Source organism: Oncorhynchus mykiss, chromosome 17 (genome assembly GCF_057628025.1).
Source record: "Oncorhynchus mykiss isolate SJ-2025 chromosome 17, ASM5762802v1, whole genome shotgun sequence".
NCBI classification, from domain to species: Eukaryota; Metazoa; Chordata; class Actinopteri; order Salmoniformes; family Salmonidae; genus Oncorhynchus; species Oncorhynchus mykiss.
The window spans coordinates 38,132,737-38,153,737 of record NC_143038.1 but is presented as its reverse complement, the minus strand read 5'-3'; the positions used below and the strand labels follow the sequence as shown (position 1 = coordinate 38,153,737).

At 42.4% G+C, this 21,001-nt stretch overlaps 1 protein-coding gene across 1 annotated transcript in view; it reads right to left on the bottom strand.

Annotated features, from left to right (window-relative positions):
- The window catches only part of slc6a11a (solute carrier family 6 member 11a), a 33,079-nt gene extending 13,361 nt beyond the window's left edge, over positions 1-19,718 (bottom strand). The window contains exons 1-11 of the mRNA XM_021568883.3: positions 19,325-19,718; positions 17,552-17,686; positions 16,562-16,702; positions 12,146-12,236; positions 11,770-11,902; positions 11,394-11,528; positions 10,823-10,926; positions 10,190-10,314; positions 9,341-9,453; positions 9,087-9,224; positions 6,210-6,312 (exon numbers count right to left, since the gene is read on the bottom strand). Of these exons, the coding sequence (XP_021424558.1) occupies positions 6,210-6,312; positions 9,087-9,224; positions 9,341-9,453; positions 10,190-10,314; positions 10,823-10,926; positions 11,394-11,528; positions 11,770-11,902; positions 12,146-12,236; positions 16,562-16,702; positions 17,552-17,686; positions 19,325-19,511 (1,405 nt within the window). The 5' untranslated portion in view covers positions 19,512-19,718. The remainder of the gene's footprint in view (positions 1-6,209; positions 6,313-9,086; positions 9,225-9,340; positions 9,454-10,189; positions 10,315-10,822; positions 10,927-11,393; positions 11,529-11,769; positions 11,903-12,145; positions 12,237-16,561; positions 16,703-17,551; positions 17,687-19,324) is intronic.
- Between the last annotated feature and the right edge of the window lie 1,283 nt (positions 19,719-21,001).

Sequence of the window (21,001 nt, the reverse complement as noted above, 5' to 3'; positions counted from 1 at the left end):
GTAGCACTCGCGTCTGTAGCCATGAAGTGCTTTGAAAGGCTGGTTTGGGCTCACATCAACACCATCATCCCAGAAACCCTAGACTCACTCCAATTTGCATACCACCCCAACAGATCCACAGGTTATGCAGTCTCTATTGCACTCCACACTGCCCTTTCCCACCTGGACAAAAGGAACACCTATGTGAGAATGCTATTCATTGACTACAGCTCAGCGTTCAACACCATAGTGCCCTCAAAGCTCATCAATAAGCTAAGGACCCTGGGACTAAACACCTCCCTCTGCAACTAGATCCTGGACTTCCTGACGGGCTGCCCCCCAAGTGGTAAGGGTTGAAAACAACACATCCGCCACACTGATCCTCAACACAGGGGCCCCTCAGGGGTGCGTGCTCAGCCCCCTCCTGTACTCCCTGTTCACTCATGACTGCACGGCCAGGCACGACTCCAACACCATCATTAAATTTGCAGATGACACAACAGTGGTAGGCCTGATCACTGACAACAACGAGACAGCCTATAGGGAGGAGGTCAGAGACCTGGCCGGGTGGTGCCAGGACAACAACCTCTCCTTCAACGTGATCAAGACAAAGGAGATGATTGTGGACTACGAAAAAGAGGACCGAGCACGCCCCCATTCTCATCGACGGGGCTGCAGTGGAGCAGGTTGAGAGCTTCAAGTTCCTTGGTGTCCACATCACCAACAAACTAACATGGTCCGAGCACACCACGACAGTCGTGAAGTGGGCACGACAAAGCCTATTCTGCCCCAGGAGACTGAAAAGATTTGGTCCTTAGATCCTCAAAATGTTCTACAGCTGCACCATCGCTGCCTGGTATGGCAACTGCTCGACCTCCAACCGCAAGGCACTACAGAGGGTAGTGTGAATGGCACAGTACATCACTGGGGCCAAGCTTCCTGTCATCCAGGACCTCTATACCAGGCATTGTCAGAGGAAGGTCCTGAAAATTGTCAAAGACTCCAGCCACCCTAGTCATGGACTGTTGTCTCTGCTATCACACGGCAAGCGGTACCGGAGCGCCAAGTCTAGGTCCATGAGGCTTCTAAACAGCTTCTACCCCCAAGCCATAAGACTCCTGAACATCTAGTCAAATGGCTACCCAGACTATTCACATTGCCCCTCCCTCTCCACACCACTGCCACTCTGTTGTCATCAATGCATAGTCACTTCAATTAATTAACCTACATGTACAGGACATACTACCTCAACTAACCGGTGCCCCCACACATTGACCCTGTACCGGCACCCCCCTGTATATATTGTTATTTTTACTGCTCCTCTTTAATTACTTGTTACTTTTATCTCTTATTCTTATCCATATTTTTTTTAACTGCTCTGTCGGTTAGGGGCTCATAAGTAAGCATTTCACTGTAAGGTTGTTGTATTCGGTGCATGTGACTAATACAATTTGATTTGACTTGATTCGTGGTTCCCGCGCCTCAGCCGGCTCTACAGGTTCCCGTGCCTCAGCCCAGCTCTATAGGTTCCCGCGCCTCAGCCCAGCTCTACAGGTTCCCGCGCCTCAGCCCAGCTCTACAGGTTCCCGCGCCTCAGCCCAGCTCTACAGGTTCCCGCGCCTCAGCCCAGCTCTACAGGTTCCCGCGCCTCAGCCCAGCTCTACAGGTTCCCGCGCCTCAGCCCAGCTCTACAGGTTCCTGCCCCACAGCAGAAGCAATCGGCCCACTCCTGGTCCTTGAGACCGTCCCTCTGGTCTGCATCCCGAGGCTGAAGCCAAGCGTCAGGGAAGGGGTACTGTCACGTCTACTCCAGCTCCTCCTCTCTGGCACTCGTTGTCGCCAGTTTACTCATCATTACGCACACCTGCCACCATCGTTGCGCACACCTGCGCTTCATGAGATTCACCTGGACTCCATCACCTTCCTGATTACCTCCCCTATATCTGTCACTCCCTTTGGTTCTTTCCCCAGGTGTTATTGACTGTTATTGACTGTTTCTGTTTCATGTCTGTACACTTTTCACGTTTCTTATTTTGTACTATGTTCAATTTATTATTAAATGTGCACTCCCTGTAGTTGCTTCCCAATTCTTAGCGTACACGTTGCAGTTTCTGTAAAAAATGTATTATATGAGACACCAAACCTGTTCACAGGGATGTTAACTCTCAAAGTTCCAATAGTCCGTACTGGTTTAGGTAGATCCACTTTCAGTTTTAATGTGCAGTTGCCATACCAGACGGTGACACAACCAGTCAGGGTGTTCTCAATGGTGCAGCTATAAAGTTCCTAAGGATCTGAGGGGCCATGCCAAATCGTTTCAGCCTCCTGAGGGAAAAGAGGGACTACCGTGCCTTCTTCACAACTGTGCTGGAGTTAGAGGACATTGATGTGTACACTGAGGAACTTGAAGCTCTTGACCCTCTCCACTGCGGCCCCGTTGATATGGATGGGGGTGTGCACCTGCCCCTGTTTCCTGTAATACACGACAGCTCCTTGTTCTTGCTGACGTTGAGGGAGAGGTTGTTGTCCTGGCACCACACTGCCAGGTCTCTGACCTCCTACCTGTAGGCTGTCTCATCGTCATTGGTGATGATGGAGTTGGAGTTGTGCATGGCCACACAGTCGTGGGTGAACGGGGAGTACAGGAGGGGCTAAGCACACACTCCTGGGTGGCCCCGTGTTGCATGGCGTTGAAACAATGACGTTGGTTCGAACAAACCATTTTACTATCAACATTGAAATGAGGTCAAATAAAATATGTCTAGTTAAATCTCAAATTCAACATGTAAAGTGTTGGTCCCATGTTTCATGAGCTGAATTCTTTTTTTTTTTTTACATCCCTGTTCGTGAGAATTTCTCCTTTGCCAAGATAATCCATCCACCTGACATGTGTAGCATATCAAGAAACAGCATGATCATTACACAAGTGCTGGGGACAATAAAAGGCCACTCTAAAATGTGCAGTTTTGTTAAACAACACAATGCCACAGCTGTCTCAAGTTTTGGGGGAGTGTGCATTTGGCATGCTGAGTGCAGGAATTTCCACCAGAGCTGTTGCCAGATTTCCACCAGAGCTGTTACCAGCCACACGGACAGCTGATGAAATTGTGGGTTTGCACAACCAAAGAATTTCTGCACAAACTGTCGGAAACCGTCTCAGGGAAGCTCGTCTGCATGCTCGTCGTCCTCACCAGGGCCTTGACCTGACTGCAGTTTGGCGTCGTGACCGACTACAGTGGGCAAATACTCACCTTCGATGACCCCTGGCACACTGGAGAAGTGTGCTCTTCACGTATGAATCCCAGTTTCAACTGTACCAGGCAGATGGTAGACAGCGTGTATTGCATTGTGTGGGCGAGCAATTTTCTGATGTCAACGAGTTCTCGTACTGACGTTCCCCATGGTAGCAGTGGGGTTATGGTATGGGCAGGCATATGTTACAGACAACAAAGACAATTTAATTTTATAAAAAGCAGAGATACCGTGACGAGATCCTGAGGCCCATTATTGTTCCATTTCTCCGTCGCCTTCATCTCATTTTTCAGCATGACAATGCATGGCCCCATCATGCAAGGATTGGTACACAATTCCTGGAAGCTGAACATTTCCCAGTTATTCCATGGCCTGCACACTCTCTCCAATATCCAGCAACTTCGCACAGCCATTGAAGAGGAGTGGGACAACATTCCACAAGCCACAATCAACAGCCTGATCAACTCTATGCGAAGGAGACGTGTCGTGCTGCATGTCGAAAATGGTGGTCAACAAGTCAGTTCATAAAATTTCTGCCCTGCTAGAGCTGCCACGGTCAACTGTAAGTGATGTTATTGTGAAGTGGAAACGTTTTGGAGCAACAGTGGCTCAGTCGCGAAGTGGTAGAACACACAAGCTCACAGAATGGGACCGCTGAGTGCTGAAGCGTGTAGCACGTAAAAAACAGTCTGTCCTCGGTTGCAACATTCACTACTGAGTTCCAAACTGCCTCTGGAAGCAACGTCAGTACGAGAACTGTTGGCTGGGAGCTTCATGAAATGGGTTTCCATGGCCGAGCAGCCGCGCACACCATGTGCAATGCCAAGTGTCCCCTGGAGGGGTTTAAAGCTCACCGTCAATGGACTCTGGTGCAGTGGAAACAGGTTCTCTGGAGTGACGAATCACACTTCACCATCTGGCAGTCGAAATGACAAATCTGGTTTTGGCAAAGCCAGGAGAACGCTACCTGCCCAAATGCATAGTGACAACTGCAAAGTTTGGTGGAGAAATAATGATCTGGGGCTGTTTTTCATGGTTCGGTATAGGCCCCTTAGTTCCAGTGAAGAGAAATCTTAACACTACAGCACACAGTGACATTCTAGACAATGCTTTGCTTCCAACTTTGTGGCAACAGTTTGGGGAAGGTCCTTTCCTGTTTCAGCATGACAATGCCCCCATGTACAAAGCAAGATCCATAGAGAAATGGTTTGGCGAGTTTGGTGTGGAAGAACTTGACTGGCCTTCACAGAGCCCTGACCTCAACCCCATCGAACACCTTTGCGATGAATTGGAACACCGACGTCGAGCCAGGCCTAATCGCCCAACATCAGTGCCAAACCTCACTAATACTTTTGTGGCTGAATGGAAGCAAGTCCCCGCAGCAATTTTCCAATCATCTAGTGGAAAGCCTTCCCAGAAGAGTGGGGGCTGTTATAGCAGCAGAGGGTGGATCAACTCCATACGAATGCCCATGATTTTGGAATGAGATGTTCAGCATGCAGGTGTCCACATTCTTTGGGTAACCAACAACAGTGGTATTTCAGCCACGCAGTCAATGTTCCCTCTAAGCGGCCACACACCTCCTCCGGGACTGCCTCGCAGAAGAAATGCCAGTCCTTGCAAAGATGCAGGAGATTGAACTTCACAGTTCGCCCCATTAGTTTGCACTATAGATCAATGTTTTCTCTGATGTGATCTAATCGACATAATATCAGCTTCTTTTCTTGTGCAACAAACCAAACCAAATTGAACTTTGTCAGACTGAGCCTGTGATTTTGTTGTAGTCAGAGCCAGAGTGCATCTATTGACCCTAGCCCACGAGCAGCCTTTCAATCACCTGCCAGTGGATGCCCCTTTTCAGATCAGGGCACAGAGCCACGCGTGTGCACATTTGTTGATGTTCTTTGCTAGTTAGCGAGTTATTAGCCCAGGAATTACTTCTTCCTACAAGATCACAACACATGTACATTTCAAACTGTCTTTTAAAAGCGAGTCAGGAGAAAAAAGCTTGTTTATTTGTATTAAAGGGAAAATGTTGTATTTTGAGATAGGCTTGATTATGCAAATAAGCCAATAGGCAGAGGGTAGCCTACATTGTCTTGTTCTCTGTATGGTTTCTTGCATCAAGCAAGACAATACAATTACAGTCACATAATTACAGTCACCTATTTACAGTCACCTATTTACAGTCACCTATTTGGCCCATGGTGTTCCAGATCAAGTAAAAAAAACATGAATCGATGTCAAGCCCTGCATAATCTAAAACAGTTTTTAACGGTCTCATGATGGAATGTAGGCTGTTTTGAGCACCACATAGGCTGCTGTAGGCTATATCATAGAAATCAAAAGCTATTTCCATGTGAAAATGCTATAGGATTTGCCACTCTGATAGACCTATATTATGCTCAAATAGCTACAATAGCCTATTGGTTACAGTCTAAAACTGTAACTTAAAGTGGGTACAGCCTCAGTTTTCCACGGCAACACAAGCCGGAAGTTGCACAGAATTCTCACTATATTCAATTAGAGGGAACATTGCACCCAATATACAGTATATTGAATGTAGGATGAAAAATACTTTGTTTTCTTTGTGGAATTTTTTATGCAATTTCAACATATAGATAGTTCTGTTGATTATGTTGAAATTAGATTGATGTAAGAACCTGTTAGTTAGGTTATTTCTATGTATTTAAGTTGACGTTTTACCATACTTTAAATGTTTACAACACTGGTTGAAATGAGATGAAAACAGTACTGGTTGATGTATTTTCCAAGTGGATTCCATGTCACAATATGTTAACAAATGACGTTGAAACAACGTTGATTCAATCAGTGTGTGCCCAGTGCGTACTCATGTCCCTTTCAGGACTTTCAATTATTATTATTTTTTATAGTGAGAGAAAACCTGGCGAGGAAACTAGATTTGCATATGTATGTGTTTTTCCCATGATTACATAGTGTAATTTCTCTATTCTTACCATATATCCATCCAATACTGAGTGACTGGCATATGGAGAGGAGCAGCAGAGTGGCACCACTGCACACATAATGGTCAAACAGCTGGATGATGTAGAGGCCACCCTGCAAAAAAAAATGAAGCTTCAATATACAGTACAATCAATTTTTACAGATCACAGTGCGTGCGGAAAGTATTCAGACCCATTGACATTTTTTATGTTACAGCCTTATTCTAAAATGTATGAAATTAATCTAAATTGAGCTCAGGTGCATCCTGTTTAATTTGATCATCCTTGAGATGTTTCTATAACTTGATTGGAGTCCGCCTGTGGTAAATTCACACACCTGTCTATATAAGGTCCCACAGTTGACAGCCATAAGGTTGAAGGAATTGTCCGTAGAGCTCCGAGACAGGATTGTGTTGAGGCACACATCTGGGGAAGGGTACCAAAACATTTCTGCAGCATTGAAGGTCCCTAAGAACACAGTGACCTCCATCATTCTTAAATGGAAGAGGTTTGGAACCACCAAGACTCTTCCTGGAGCTGGCTGAGCAATCGGGAGAGAAGGGCCTTGGTCAGGGAGGTGACCAAGAACCCGATAGTCATTCTGACAGAGCTCCCTTAGTTCCTCTATGGAGATTGGAGAACCTTCGAAAAGGACAACCATCTCTGCAGCACTCCACCAATCAGGCCTTTATGGTAGAGTGGCCAGACGGAATGCACTCCTCAGTAAAAGGCACATGACAGCCCGCTTGGAGTTTGCCAAAAGGCACCTAAAGGACTCTCGGACCATGAGAAACAAGATTCTGTGGTCTGATGAAACCAAGACTGAACTCTTTGGCCTGAATGCCAAGTGTCACGTCTGGAGTAAACCTGGTACCATCCCTAAGGCGAAGAATGGTGGTGGCAGCATCATGCAGTGGGGATGTTTTTCAGCGGCAGGGACTGGGAAACTAGTCAGGATCAAGGCAATGATGAACGGAGCAAAGTTGAGAGAGTTCCTAGATGAAAACCTGCTCCAGAGTGCTCAGGACCTCAAGCTGTGGCGAAGGTTCACCTCCTAACAGGACAACGACCCTAAGCACATAGCCAAGACAATACAGGAGTGGCTTCGGGACCAGTCTCTGAATGTCCTTGAGTGGTCCAGCCAGAGCCCGGACTTCAACCTGATCGAACATCTCTGGAGAGACCTGAAAATAGCTGTGCAGTGACACTCCCCATCCAACGTGACAGAGCTTGAGAGGATCTGCAGAGAAGAATGGGTGAAACTCCCCAAATACAGGTGTGACAAGCTTGTAGCGTCATACCCAAGAACAATGTTTGTCATTATGGGGTATTGTGTGTAGATTGATGAGGCAAAAAACAATTTAGTACATTTTAGAAAAAGGCTGTAAAGTAAGAAAATGTGGAAAAAGTCAAGGGGTCTGAATACGTTCCGAATGCACTGAACAAAAATATAAAAGCAACATTTAAAGTGTTGGTCCCATGTTTCATGAGCTGAAATAAAAGATCCCAGACATTTTCCATTTGCGCAAAAAGCTTATTTCTCTCCAATTTTGTGCACAAATTTGCTTACATCGCTGATAGTGAGCACTTCTCTTTTGCCAAGGTAGTCCATCCACGTGACAGGTGTGGAAAATCAAGAAGCTAATTAAACAGTATGATCATTATACAGGTGCACCTTGTGCTGGGGACAATAAAAGGACACTCTAAAATTTGAAGTTTTGTCACACAACACAATGCCACAGCTCTCAAGTTTTGACGGAGCGTGCAATTGGCATACTGTCTGCAGGAATGTCCACCAGAGCTGTTGCAATGTTCATTTCTCTACCATCAGCCGCATCCAATGTCGTTTTAGAATATTTGACAGTACGTCCAACCAGCGTCACAACCGCAGATCACGTGTAACATTCACATACGACTTCTTCACCTGCGTTATCGTCTGAGACCAGCCACCTGGACAGCTGATGAAACTGAGGAGTATTTATGTTTGTAATAAAGCCCTTTTGTGGGGAGAAACTCATTGTGATTGGTTGGGCCTGGCTCCCCATTGGGTGGGCCCATGCCCTCCCTGACCAACCCATGGCTGCACCCCTGCCCAGTCTTGTGAAATCCATACTTTAGGGCCTGGTCCTGGTCAGTCCTTGGATGGGAGACCAGATGCTGCTGGAAGTGGTGTTGGAGGGCCAGTAGGAGGCACTCTTTCCACTGGTCTAAAAAATATCCCAATGCCCCAGGGCAGTGATTGGGGACACTGCCCTGTGTAGGGTGCCGTCTCTCGGATGGGACGTTAAAACGGGTGTCCTGACTCTCTGAGGTCATTAAAGATCCCATGGCACTTATCTTAAGAGTAGGGGTGTTAACCCCGGTGTCCTGGCCAAATTCCCAATCTGGCCCTCAAACCATCACGGTCACCTAATAATCCCCAGTTTACAATTGGCTCATTCATCCCCCTCCTCTCCCCTGTAACTATTCCCCAGGTCGTTGCTGCAAATGAGAACGTGTTCTCAGTCAACTTACCTGGTAAAATAACGGATAAATAAAATAAAATAAAATAAAAAGGGCCTAATGAATTTATTTCAATGTATTGATTTCCTTATATAAACTGTAACTCAGTAAAATCCTTGAAATTGTTGCATTTTGCATTTATATTTTTGTTCACTATAGTTATTGTAATACACAACCATAAAGGACGGATCAAAAAGTGCTACCCAGATCCACCCTTTTATTGCCATTATTTTGAAGGTATTTAACTTACCTCACTAAGGTGCTTCAATTTATGTTCCTGATATTATATGTTCAGATATCAGAGAACCACCCCTGTAGTCACACAACAACAACAACAACAGTCTTCGAGCTGGTGTGCATTGGAGACCTGCGTCTGTGACCTCTCACCTCTGTGACCATGATGAGTCCGACCAGGTAGCAGCAGCAGCAGATGAGCAGCAGCAGCATCTCCCTCCGGTAGCCTTTTCTGATGAGGTTTGGGTAGACGTCCGTTACTGAGGTCATTAGGCTCTCAAGGCCGACAAACTGGGGAACATGAGAGAGGGCAATGTACTGTACATGGGAAAGGAAAGTAGAGGAAAGAACAGCAGAGACAAGACACCCAGGTGGAGGTGTTGGTGGAGGGCGTAGTGAGCTCTAACCTGGCCGTCCACTCCCAATAGGATGATCATGGTGAAGAAACAGACAGCCCAGAACTGAGGGCAGGGGAGCAGGGACACTGCCTGGGGGTACACTATGAACACCAGGCCAGGACCTGCAGCAGGGCAACAAGGAAAATGTTATAGAAAATATGTACCCAAACATAATTTGATTGAATTAATTGAATGAAACATTCAGTTATGTGTAGTAGTATGTAAAAAATAAAAAAATAAAAAAATATTAAGATTCCATGAGGTGAGACAGGGGCTGTGTCCAAATACCCGCACTTTCGTTCTAAATAGTAGGCATTTTGGGAATGCAAAAATATAACTTTTCATATATGTGACGTTTTTCAAAAAAGTATGCTTTAAATGCCAGGATGTCATACTCATTTTAGCTTTTCATCTTGTAGAATTTGCTGCACACTATTGAGGAAGAGAATCGTCTTTCGAGACCTACGTGTGTTTGACAAGAGCTGACAATAAGCTGAGTGGACGCGCTGTACCAAAATGAAAGGAATGTCAGGAATCAACGTAATTGAGCATTAAAGGCAACATTCTCAGTAGGATGAGTCTAGTATGTTGATATTTGTTGCTTACTGCATTCGTTTTTACTAAACAGTATGTTCTAAATAGTATGTAGTATGATTAGTACACAGTATGTTGTTTTAGTAAGTAGTAGGCAAGATGTACAGTACTTCGGACACAGCCAGTGCTTTTACCAGAAGAGGTAGACAAAAATTAAGTTCAGATGAGGAAAGTGTGCAGTTATGTTGTCAGACAGTATTTAGGTTGATCAGGAGAACAATAAGGAGTCACACCCTTGTAGATGAATGTCCTTTAGAGCCTCACCTGACTCAGCAACCACAGAGATGTCCACACCCTGTTCTCGAGCCATATGACCCAGTATGGAGAAGATGGCAAAACCAGACACGAAGCTGGTCCCACTGTTCAACAAGCACAGGTAGAAGGAGTCTCTGCAAGGCACGAAACCGTTTTCAACACATGATATAGTCACTCTCTTTAACATGCAGTGTTGTCATTGGCAAGGGTCTAATAAGATGTAAATACAGGTGATTAACGTTCATGGCAATTGAGGTAGTGTTGTGACATGACATGTTGTGCCATGAATCCTCCTGGCGTACTGTGTTTGATGGAGACAACTTTTCTTATATGCTCTGAAGAGATCTTGACCTGCAGTGTTTACCAGATGAAACCCTGATGAACGCCGCTTGCTGTCGAAACATTATTCAGTGACTAGAATGAATGCATCAGAGCCATGAGATTGTGCAGCTTTTCTTATCTAAGTGTTCTACTCCTCCAGCCAGAACCTCACCTACCCAGATGTGCCTTTTTACTGTCTCCAGACTGGCTGGAGAAATCTTGTGGCTATGGATCCTCATGGCACTGCTAAATAAGCCAACTGTGCGAGATCTTCAACGCGCCACATGTTTTATTAAACCCACAGCCTAGTTGAAAACTCACTTGTAACAGTTGTTGTTGTATTTGTTGTAGCTTCCAAGAGAAGTCAGGTAGCCCAGGCCTATGGCGTAAGAATAGAATATCTGCGTTCCTGCATCCATCCAAACCTTATTGATGAACAAACAGACAAAGAAGACTTAAACTAAAGTTATAAACTGAACATGTCACCACAGAATTGTATACCAGTAAGATGTGGTGAGAATAGAGGAAGACTTAGAGGGCTGGTTTCTTGGACACTGATCAAGCATACTCCTGCGATAAGACTCAATGGCCTTGTGGTTAGACAGTCCTCCCTAAGATTGGAAGGTTGGGAGTTCAATCCCTGGCTGTGTAAAAATGGGACTTGATGTTTTTCTGCTTGCTACTCAGCTTTGAGGAGATAGATTGGGGCTAAGGCCCTGTGAAAGACTAACATCCTGTTTAGGGGGTCTACTCGTACATCAAGCTGCCTCATGTGACAGGAGATACAGTAGGCTCCTGTTCCTATGATCTTTTTAGTCCAAGACTAGGCTTAATCTGTCTGGGATTTAATCTGTCCATAGATTTATACTACAGATTATACTACAGATAATACCTGTGGATCAGCTAGCCGTGTTGTATTGGGATACAAGTAGTAGAAGATGCCATCTTTAGCTCCTGGAAGGGTCACTCCTCTGACGAATAACACCACTAGCATGACATAGGGGAAGGTAGCCGTGACGTACGCTGCCTATGAATTAGTAGTACGGGGTTAGTACAATACAGAAAACACAACATAGCCACACATACCGGTATTACCACACTAACGACGGACCCATTGTCTCACCAAGTAACTTTACAGCTACAGAAAATAACTGTTTTTTTTTCTGTTTTTCTTTGTTACTTTTTACCTCTGATTTTAATTTGATTGAGATTGGAATGATGCATAATTATGAAACTACTATCTGACTACAATATCTTATAACTCTCACCTTCCCAGTAGACTTCACTCCTTTCCAGATACAGAAGTAACAGACAATCCATGACAGTAGAAGACACAGAGCCAGCTCCCATCTAATACCTCCCAAGGACTCAATCCCATCTGATATCCGCAGCACTCGCCGCCTGCAAGGAGAAATGGTTGACACTGCAATACATTTGTTCCCCAAAGAAAATGTATTGTATGTAAATGTGTTGCAGCCTATTGTAGTTTATTGTATTCTTATAACAATAATTTAAACATTATGATACAACTCTCTTTAAAAATTGTTTAACTATGGTACCTTATTCATTTCTCATGTAAGTAGTCAAGCATCTAATCATGAAAGATGCAGTGGTGAAAAAACACAGCATTAATTATAGACTTACTGCCAAAACTCCACAACGGAAGATGACGAATTCAGGAGAGAACCAGTCCAATTGCTGCTGGCATTCTTGTTGCCAAATGTCACACAAGCATCTGAAATACATTGAAGTCTAGTTGTAACATGTTATAAACTTGACAGCTTTAAGTGGACATGCTAGCTAATATCCAGATCCTCTTAACGTGATTGACTCAAAAGCGACTTGTGTATGCTAAACGCTATGGGGCAGAAGTATCAAACCTGGTTTGAATAGGACAGTTTTAGAGTCTGTTTACTTTTTAAAAAAGAGAGTGGGTCTTTCCACGAGAAGAGTGCACCAATATTGCATTTTAATATAGACCACATGGAGAATTAAAAGTGTCACATCTCACCCTCTGTGACTTCTAGGAAGATTTTAACCCACTTCTTAGGGCTGCAATCCCGTTAATGGGATGATATGACAACAGCCAGTGAAAGTGCAGGGCGCCAAATTCAAAACAACAGAAATCTCATAATTAAAATTCCTCAAACATACAAGTATCTTATACCGTTTTAAAGATAATCTTTTTGTTAACTTCTTATGGCTGCCATCCCATTATTGGGATAATTGTCATCAACAACCGCTGAATTGCATAGCACCACATTAAAATAATATTACTCAAAATATTTATATTCATGAAATCACAAGTGCAATATAGCAAAACACAGTTTAGCCTTTTGCTAATCCACCTGTTGTGTCAGATTTTGAAAATATGCTTTACAGCGAAAGCAATCCAAGCGTTTGTGTAAGTTTATCACATTATGTACACCTAGCATCAAGTAGCTTGGTCACGAAAATCAGAAAAGCAATAAAATTAATTGTTTACCTTTGATGATCTTCGGATGTTTCACTCACGAGACTCCCAGTTACACAATAAATGTTCCTTTTGTTCCATAAAGATTATTTTTATATCCAAAATACCTCCGTTTGTTTGGCGCGTAATGTTCAGAAATCCACAGGAAGAGCGGTCATGAAAACGCAGACAAATTCCAAATAGTATCCATAATGTCCATAGAAACATGTCAAACGTTTTTATAATCAATCCTCAGGTTGTTTTTAAAATATATAATCAATAATATATAAACCGCAACTGTCTTTTTCAGTCGGAGAGGGAAAGGCAATGGCTGCCCAAACTCTGTTACGCATACAAAACGCTGCTGGCACCCGGCCATACAATGACACGATGCTATCTTTCTCGCTAATTTTTCAAAATAATAGCTTGAAACTATGTCTAAAGACTGTTGACACCTTGAGGAAGCGATAGGAAAGGGCATCTGGTTGATATCATTTTAAATGGAGCAAAGGCAGGCTATGGAACATGGAGTTTTCAAAATAGAAGCCACTTCCTGGTTTGATTTTCCTCTGGGTTTTGCCTGCAATATCAGTTCTGTTATACTCACAGACAATATTTTGACAATTTTGGAAACTTTAGAGTGTTTTCTATCCAATACTAATAATAATATGCATATATTCGCAACTGAGACTGAGGAGCAAGCCTTTTAGTTTGGGCAAGTTATTCATCCAAGCTACTCAATACTGCCCCCCAGCCATAAGAAGTTAATCCCACCACAGTGTCTGATTTCAAATAGGCTTTACGGTGAAAGCACCACAAACGATTATGTTAGGTCACCACCAAGCCACAGAAAAACACAGCCATTTTTCCAGCCAAAGAGAGGAGTCACAAAAAGCACAAATAGAGATAAAATTCATCATTAACCTTTGATGATCTTCATCAGATGACACTCATAGGACTTCATGTTACACAATACATGTATGTTTTGTTTGATAAAGTTCATATTTATATAAAAAAATCTAATCTGAGTTTACATTGGAGCGTTACATTCACTAGTTCCAAAAACATCCAGTGATTTTGCATAGCCACATCGATTCAACAAAAATACTCATGATAAATGTAGATGATAATACAAGTTATACACATGGAATTATAGATATACCTCTCCTTAATGCAACCGCTGTGTCAGATTTCAAAATAACTTTACGGAAAAAGCAAACCATGCAATAATCTGAGACGGCGCTCAGAAAATTAATAAAATTAGCCGCCATGTTGGAATCAACAGAAACCAGAAATTACATGATAAATATTCCCTTACCTTTGATGATCTTCATCAGAATGCACTCCCAGTAATCGCAGTTCCACAATAAATGCTTGATTTGTTCGATAATGTCCGTTATTTATGTCCAAGTAGCTTATTTTGTTAGCATTAGGTACACATATCCAAACACTTGTGCGTTTGGACAAAAACTTTGGACAAAAACTTCAAAAAGTTATATTACAGGTCGAAGAAACATTTCAAACTAAGTATAAAATCAATCGTTAGGATGTTTTTATCTTAAAAATCTTCAATAAAGTTTCAACCGGAGAATTCCTTTGTGTCTACAGAAGCAACGGAACGCAAGTCGATATCATGTGGAATGCGCGTGACCAGGAAATGGCTCTTTGCCAGTAAGCTGACTCATTCAGCTCTTATTCAGTCCCACAACACAGCAGAAGCCTCATTCAAGTTTCTAAGACGGTTGACATGTAGTGGAAGCCCTAGGAAGTGCAACTTCATTCATATCCCAATGTGATTTCAATTGGGCATGGGTTGAAAATATACCAACCTCAGATTTCTCACTTCCTGTTTGGATTTCTTCTCAGGTTTTTGCCTGCCATATGAGTTCTGTTATACTCACAGACATCATTCAAACAGTTTTAGAAACTTCAGAGTGTTTTCTATCCAATACTAATAATAATATGCATATATTAGCAACTGAGACTGAGGAGCATGCCGTTTACTCTGGGCACCTCTGGGCACCTTTCATCCAAGCTACTCAATATTGCCCTTGCAGCCATAAGAAGTTTTAACCCCAACATTTCTCCAAGTTTTCACTATCATTGCAATGCTCTAGTTACTTTGTTGTGTTTACAACGTAATTTATGAAGATTATTATTTATTTAATGTGATTAGTGATTCATTTGCATCTGTCCCTCATTTTAAGGTCAACCCCATTACGTGAACTGATTTCTCAATTTAATACCATGAAACTACTCCTTTTAAAATATTTTTTTCAAAAGTAACATTCAAAATCTAATAGTCAGATCATAGCGTAAAAGCAGGTGAGCTGGTTCTACTCTTTTTGGCAATTTTCTAGTGTTTAGTGGTGGAAAACTGAGCACAACGTGTCAACCCTGTTGCCCATAGATTAGCCTCTGCTGAGTCCACAACAACTGGATGTTCCGGTTTTCAGGGGAAATTGAAAGAGTGCCTGTGTACATTAACAAGAGCTTTTGGAGAATAACAAGGCAACACTCCATCTTAACTCCTCCATCAAATTTGCTGGTTTAGTTGAACAGTGCAGAAGTGAACCTCCCCCAACAGTTGTTTTTCTTCTTGTCAAGACCAGTATGTAGGGGATTTAGTTTCAGGCATTTCTTTTACAGCTGCTATGTTAGGTTACCCATAGATAGACAGGCTAGAAATGAAAAAAAAAAAACATCAATAAAATGCCACTCCCTGTTGCACACAAGCTTCCATTCTCCCTGTCACAAGGGGATTTATGACTGATTTAAGATTAAATCATTAACCCTGTTCATTTATTTGGCACTTAATAATAACGTACTATAATCATTTGTTTTTGTATGTAACCTCTTGAGATGCGAGGTTTATGAAGTTAAACATGTGCTCTTTATGACAGAAGGCCAAAATTTGGGGAAATCAAACATTGTTTTGACCAAGTTACACTTCTCAAAAAGCACCGAATGGGTGGAACGCCCAGAGTACATTTGAATGTACTTCATTCAATCTGAGCAAAGAGGTCCGATGACAAGGTACAAACGTTGATGTGGGAGGGGGGAGTGGTAGTGAGAGGTAGAAGACAGCCTGCAGCAGAAAGCACCCCTCCCCCACTATTCTCACTGTTTTGTCTGTCTTCACTGTCTTCTCTTAAACTGTCAGAAGGTGTTCACCTGAACACACTGACTGTTCATGATCTCCACTGAACTATTGTGCCTGCAAGCAGTTTAGAATTGTGGGTGGTTAGGACTGGTTGAACTTTTGTGATGGATGTTACTTGTTTGCAGCACTCTGTGTTTTACAACTAAGCTACGAAGGTAGTTGCTTTTGCAATGATTATCGAATGCACTGTTTGATTTCCCCCAAAAGGGACATTTTCTCACAGACATTACCTGCAACGATTATTATTATCCCACAACTGAAAATATTTATTTCATATATGTTTTGAATTTCAATATATTTTTTGATACGTAGACCATATAATGTTTTTTAAATGATTTTATCAGTCAGTCAGTGGGCAGCTGGGGCCCGTTTCAATCGAAACCTATGAAACATAGCAGTCCGCCTCTGCACCAAGTTTCAGTAGAGTCACCGGTACTGTAAATACCTGTGTTCCAGGCATTGTTGCAGTTGGCCCATGGCAGGTCAACACTGAAGGATGAGAATAGGTAGAGGAAAGCCCACGCCAGAATCACAATGTAGGTCATACATCCATATATAGTAATCACTTGGGCGGCATAGCCCATTCCTGATGAAGAAAAGAAGAGAAACATATCAACATGCTGATAAAAATCAACAACCTAACATGATTTTCCCATTTACCTTGGTTGTATTTGATTCCCCATGAGTCAGATTTACCACAGGGCCCCATTCATTCTGAAAAAATGTCTAAAATCCAAATCAATTTGTGTTACAAGTACCGTTTCTGAATGCTGTTTGATTTGCATTTTTGGAAATAACTTTTTTTATTCCTTGAAAGTTAGTGTGCTTGCTTCAGCTGTGACTCAGACTCAGTTGGTAATAGTGTGGCTCTAGCAACGCCAGGGTCATGGGTTCAATTCCAAGTGTCTGCTAAATGGCATATATTTTTTTTAATTCAACATTTTTAATGAAAATGTAATGCAGACTGGGTCTTCAGAAAGGGACACTGTTGTAATATGAGTTAAATATATGAGTTAGTGTATTAAACATATTCTCAGAATGGGAGAGGCCCTATATAACTGCACATACATGAATGAAGATCACAAACCAATTTTTTGCTTTGTGTCTCACCGCAAATAACGAACGCACACCCTATCAGAGAGCCTACTCACTCTACTGTAAGTCTCACTCTACTCTTCATTGCGGTGTGCCTTATTTAACTTAAATAACATTTCAACTCTACATAGATGTAGCATCATCTTTTAACTTCACTGTGATGTAACAAGACCATGCTACGCACATCTACATTATGATGTTATCTGTGAAGCAGATAATAAAGGCTCATCCTACCAGTGATTGTCACACTGATAACAATGTAACTTACCTGTGCTGCGGCAAAGGCATTTGAAAAAGTAACTTTTAACTGAAGTGTACAGAACTGGACCGAGAAACTCACCTTCAAACACCGGGCAGATCTTTCTCCAGCAGGTGATGCCACCCTGGCTAGTGTACTGGCCCAGAGCCGTTTCCAGGATGAACAGAGGGATGCCACAGGTCACCAGGTACAGGATGTATGGGATGAAGAACGCCCCTATAGTACAGGAAGGAGTCATATATATTAGGCCTCCATACAATGCCTAATGTTAATCTACTTTCAAACGTTAAACTTTAGTTGACACAAATCTTTTGTGACAGCCTTAATATAGCTGACTTGGTTCTGGGTGCTGAGATTAGTTGACACTGACAGCATACATAGTTCTCTGTATCTTTCACCATTACACATCTGAACAATCCCATTTTGATCTGGCTCTTGTGGATCACACCCTCAATGTGGCTCTCGGAATATACGCGGTTTTAGTAATCACATTCCCGTTGCCTGCGACAGATGTCCTCTCAGACGGGTTCAACCTCCGTCAATACTGAACAGGCCACGCCACTGATATCTAAGTCTAGTGTCAACTATAAATAAATAAATAAATAAATAAATAAATAAATCCTCTGTATCATTCAACAATCATCAATATTATTTTAAATTGTGACCATGCAAGGTGAATGAATGTGTACTCAGTTATCACATAGTGATGGGAATGAGAAACCAGCACTATGACCATGGGGTCATCTGGGTTCACACAGTTCTCAGGGGGTTTCACTAAAGTATTTGGATGCAGATATGTTTTTTTGTGTAATTTCAATGAGCTTTATATCAGCTAAACAAAAAAACAATCCTCCTCTTTCCTCTTTTTGCCTGATATAAAATCTGACCAGGGAACAAATCAACAACACATTTGTAAACAAGAATGAGAGAATGTGGAATAGGATGTGATAATTGCATCATCATATTATTATAATTATGCTCTCACAACCACACTTTTTATAAAAAACTTGGATGTAATGTTATTAGGAATGGTATATGTGTTATACAACATTATATTTTGTATAATGACACACAAGTTAAGCCTGTAGAATACACTGTATTATAAACTGTATTATAAACTGTGTGTTTTGAGCCTGAATGCTGATTGGCTAACAGCCGTGGTATATCAGACCGTATACCACGGGTTTTAAAAAAACATTTATTTTTACTGTTCTAATTACGTTGGTAACCAGTTTCTAATAGCAATAAGGCACCTTGGTGGTTTGTGGTTTGGGTTGTGCCTAAGAACAGCCCTTAGCTGTGGTATATTGACCATATACCACACCCCCACAGGAAGAAATATAAAATAAGATCAAATATATTTTGGGTTAATTTTCATGTTCTCTGATGTGACACAGGACTTGCCTGTGAGTCACAAAGTATACAACTGTAACTGTTAAATAAAAAAATAAGGACAGAACTGATTACTATATTTACAGTATTTTCATGAGCCATAACCAACTCTTGAGCTAGCAGACTGGTTCAATGTAAGAATAGCTGTTATGAAAGACTAGATCAGCTGCAACATACCTCACACACCTATTTCTTATTTTCACTAAACTGACCCATAAATATGGTAAGTATTTTGGAAGTTCTAAAGAAGATTTTGGAAGTTCTAAAGAAAATTTTTCAAGGGACTGACCTCCTTACCCCCCACCGACCCCACTAAAAGTACGTAGAAATGTATAAACATGTTTAACCAACAAGCCACTATTGACTGTGTGACTGTGTGATATTAGATTGCTTCTTGTGTAAATATTTTCTGTCTGGGTTTGAATGATTTGTATGTTAACCAATAAGACTTTGTTGACTCACCCCCACCGTTCTTGTAACAAAGATAGGGAAATCTCCATATATTTCCAAGTCCAATAATAGCGCCAGCCACAGTTAGAATAAACTCCATTTTGCTATCCCACTGGCCGCGCTCCTTCACACTTTGTTGGGTGTCCTGCACCGGCCCTGGGAGAGTCTCATGCTTGCCTGCAGAGAGAGAAGCAGCCATCCTGCGAGTGAGAGAGAAAGGGTTCGGGAGGCAAGTTCTGCTGGTGGAGTCAATGGTTGGTGCAATTGTCTGCTGCTGCTGGAGCTTTTATGGATAACAGCACTGTCAAGATGCCAGCTGCTTCTGCCCGAGGGGGGACCCAAAGACATGTGGACTAGATAGTTGAATGAGAGCTGCACCTTTAGTGTGACTAACTTGTCATTTGACACGGTCCAAAATAATGCCTGCAGGACTGTGATTCTTTTAGCAGGAATGGAAGAGATTGATGTTTCAGCAGAGCTACACAGAATGACAAGTACTTTTTTTTTGTGGTGGGGGGGGGATTTATTTTTGCCATTGGGCAAAGGAGAAGAATTTGCAGTTTTAAAGCTAATCTCATGCTATTCTACACATTTTGCCATGAGGCTGAGAGAAAATGTTGCTTTTTTAAAGCTAATTTCTTGAAGTCTTCATATTTCTCTGAAGTCTTCATATTCTATCTGGGGGGCCCAACCTTTACATGGATCTCACAGATCCATTTAACACCTTTCAACAGGTGAGGACCCTCAAAATGGTATTTTCCCCTTGTACATGAACTGCTATGATTATTATTATCCCACAATTAAAAAATACCTTTTTCATATAAGTGTGTCATTTTAGGCAATTACACAGTGTATACACCCTATAAAACTGTTTAATCATCAGATTTGCATTCAGAATCAGTCGGTGGGGGCCCATTACATTAGAAACTGGAGAAACATAGAACTAAGTCTGCCTCTGTATGTCAGTCCTACTATGGAAAAACATGGAACATCAAACTGAAAACACATCATTCCTGAAGCCTTGACCATGGTTGGGCCTTAAGTCCATCATTATACTTCTTGGTTTGAGTTCATCAAGGGCATACATCTTGAGGTCCCAGATACCAGCGCAATGGGGAGGCCAACCTGAAATAAGGTTGGTATTTATGTATATAGGGCTGCTGACTTCGTAGCTCTGTGAGTGACAGGCAGCATATGGCGACTCCTAGAAGTGCAGACAGAGAGGATAGGGGTTAGGGCACGAGGCTTAAGGTTAACCAGGAGCCTTTGGATTTCCTGTATTACATACATTACAGTATTCTTGGAAATACAGTGATACTCTTTTACAATAGATGAAAAAGGGTTTTTATCGTGTGTCTCGTGTTCCGTGTCTATCTCGTGTTCTGTGTCTGTCTCATGTGCTTTGGGTGTGTACAGTATTAGTGATGGTACTGTAAGTGCGCTGACGGGTCAAGTGTGGGCCCCGATCACTGACCGATCACCTTTAAACTAGGCACACCTAAGCTAGTGTCCCATTAGTAAATAATGAGCCTGAAGACAGCTGAGGAGAGCGAATGAGCACACAGTCAAAAGTATTTGTCCTTTCATGCTGTGAGGGATGTCTCCTTTTCATTTTAGTGTAGGCCTACATGAGTTCTTTCAAACAGGTGAACAGGTGAACAGCGGCAAAAGGAACTTGACAGGCTAGAC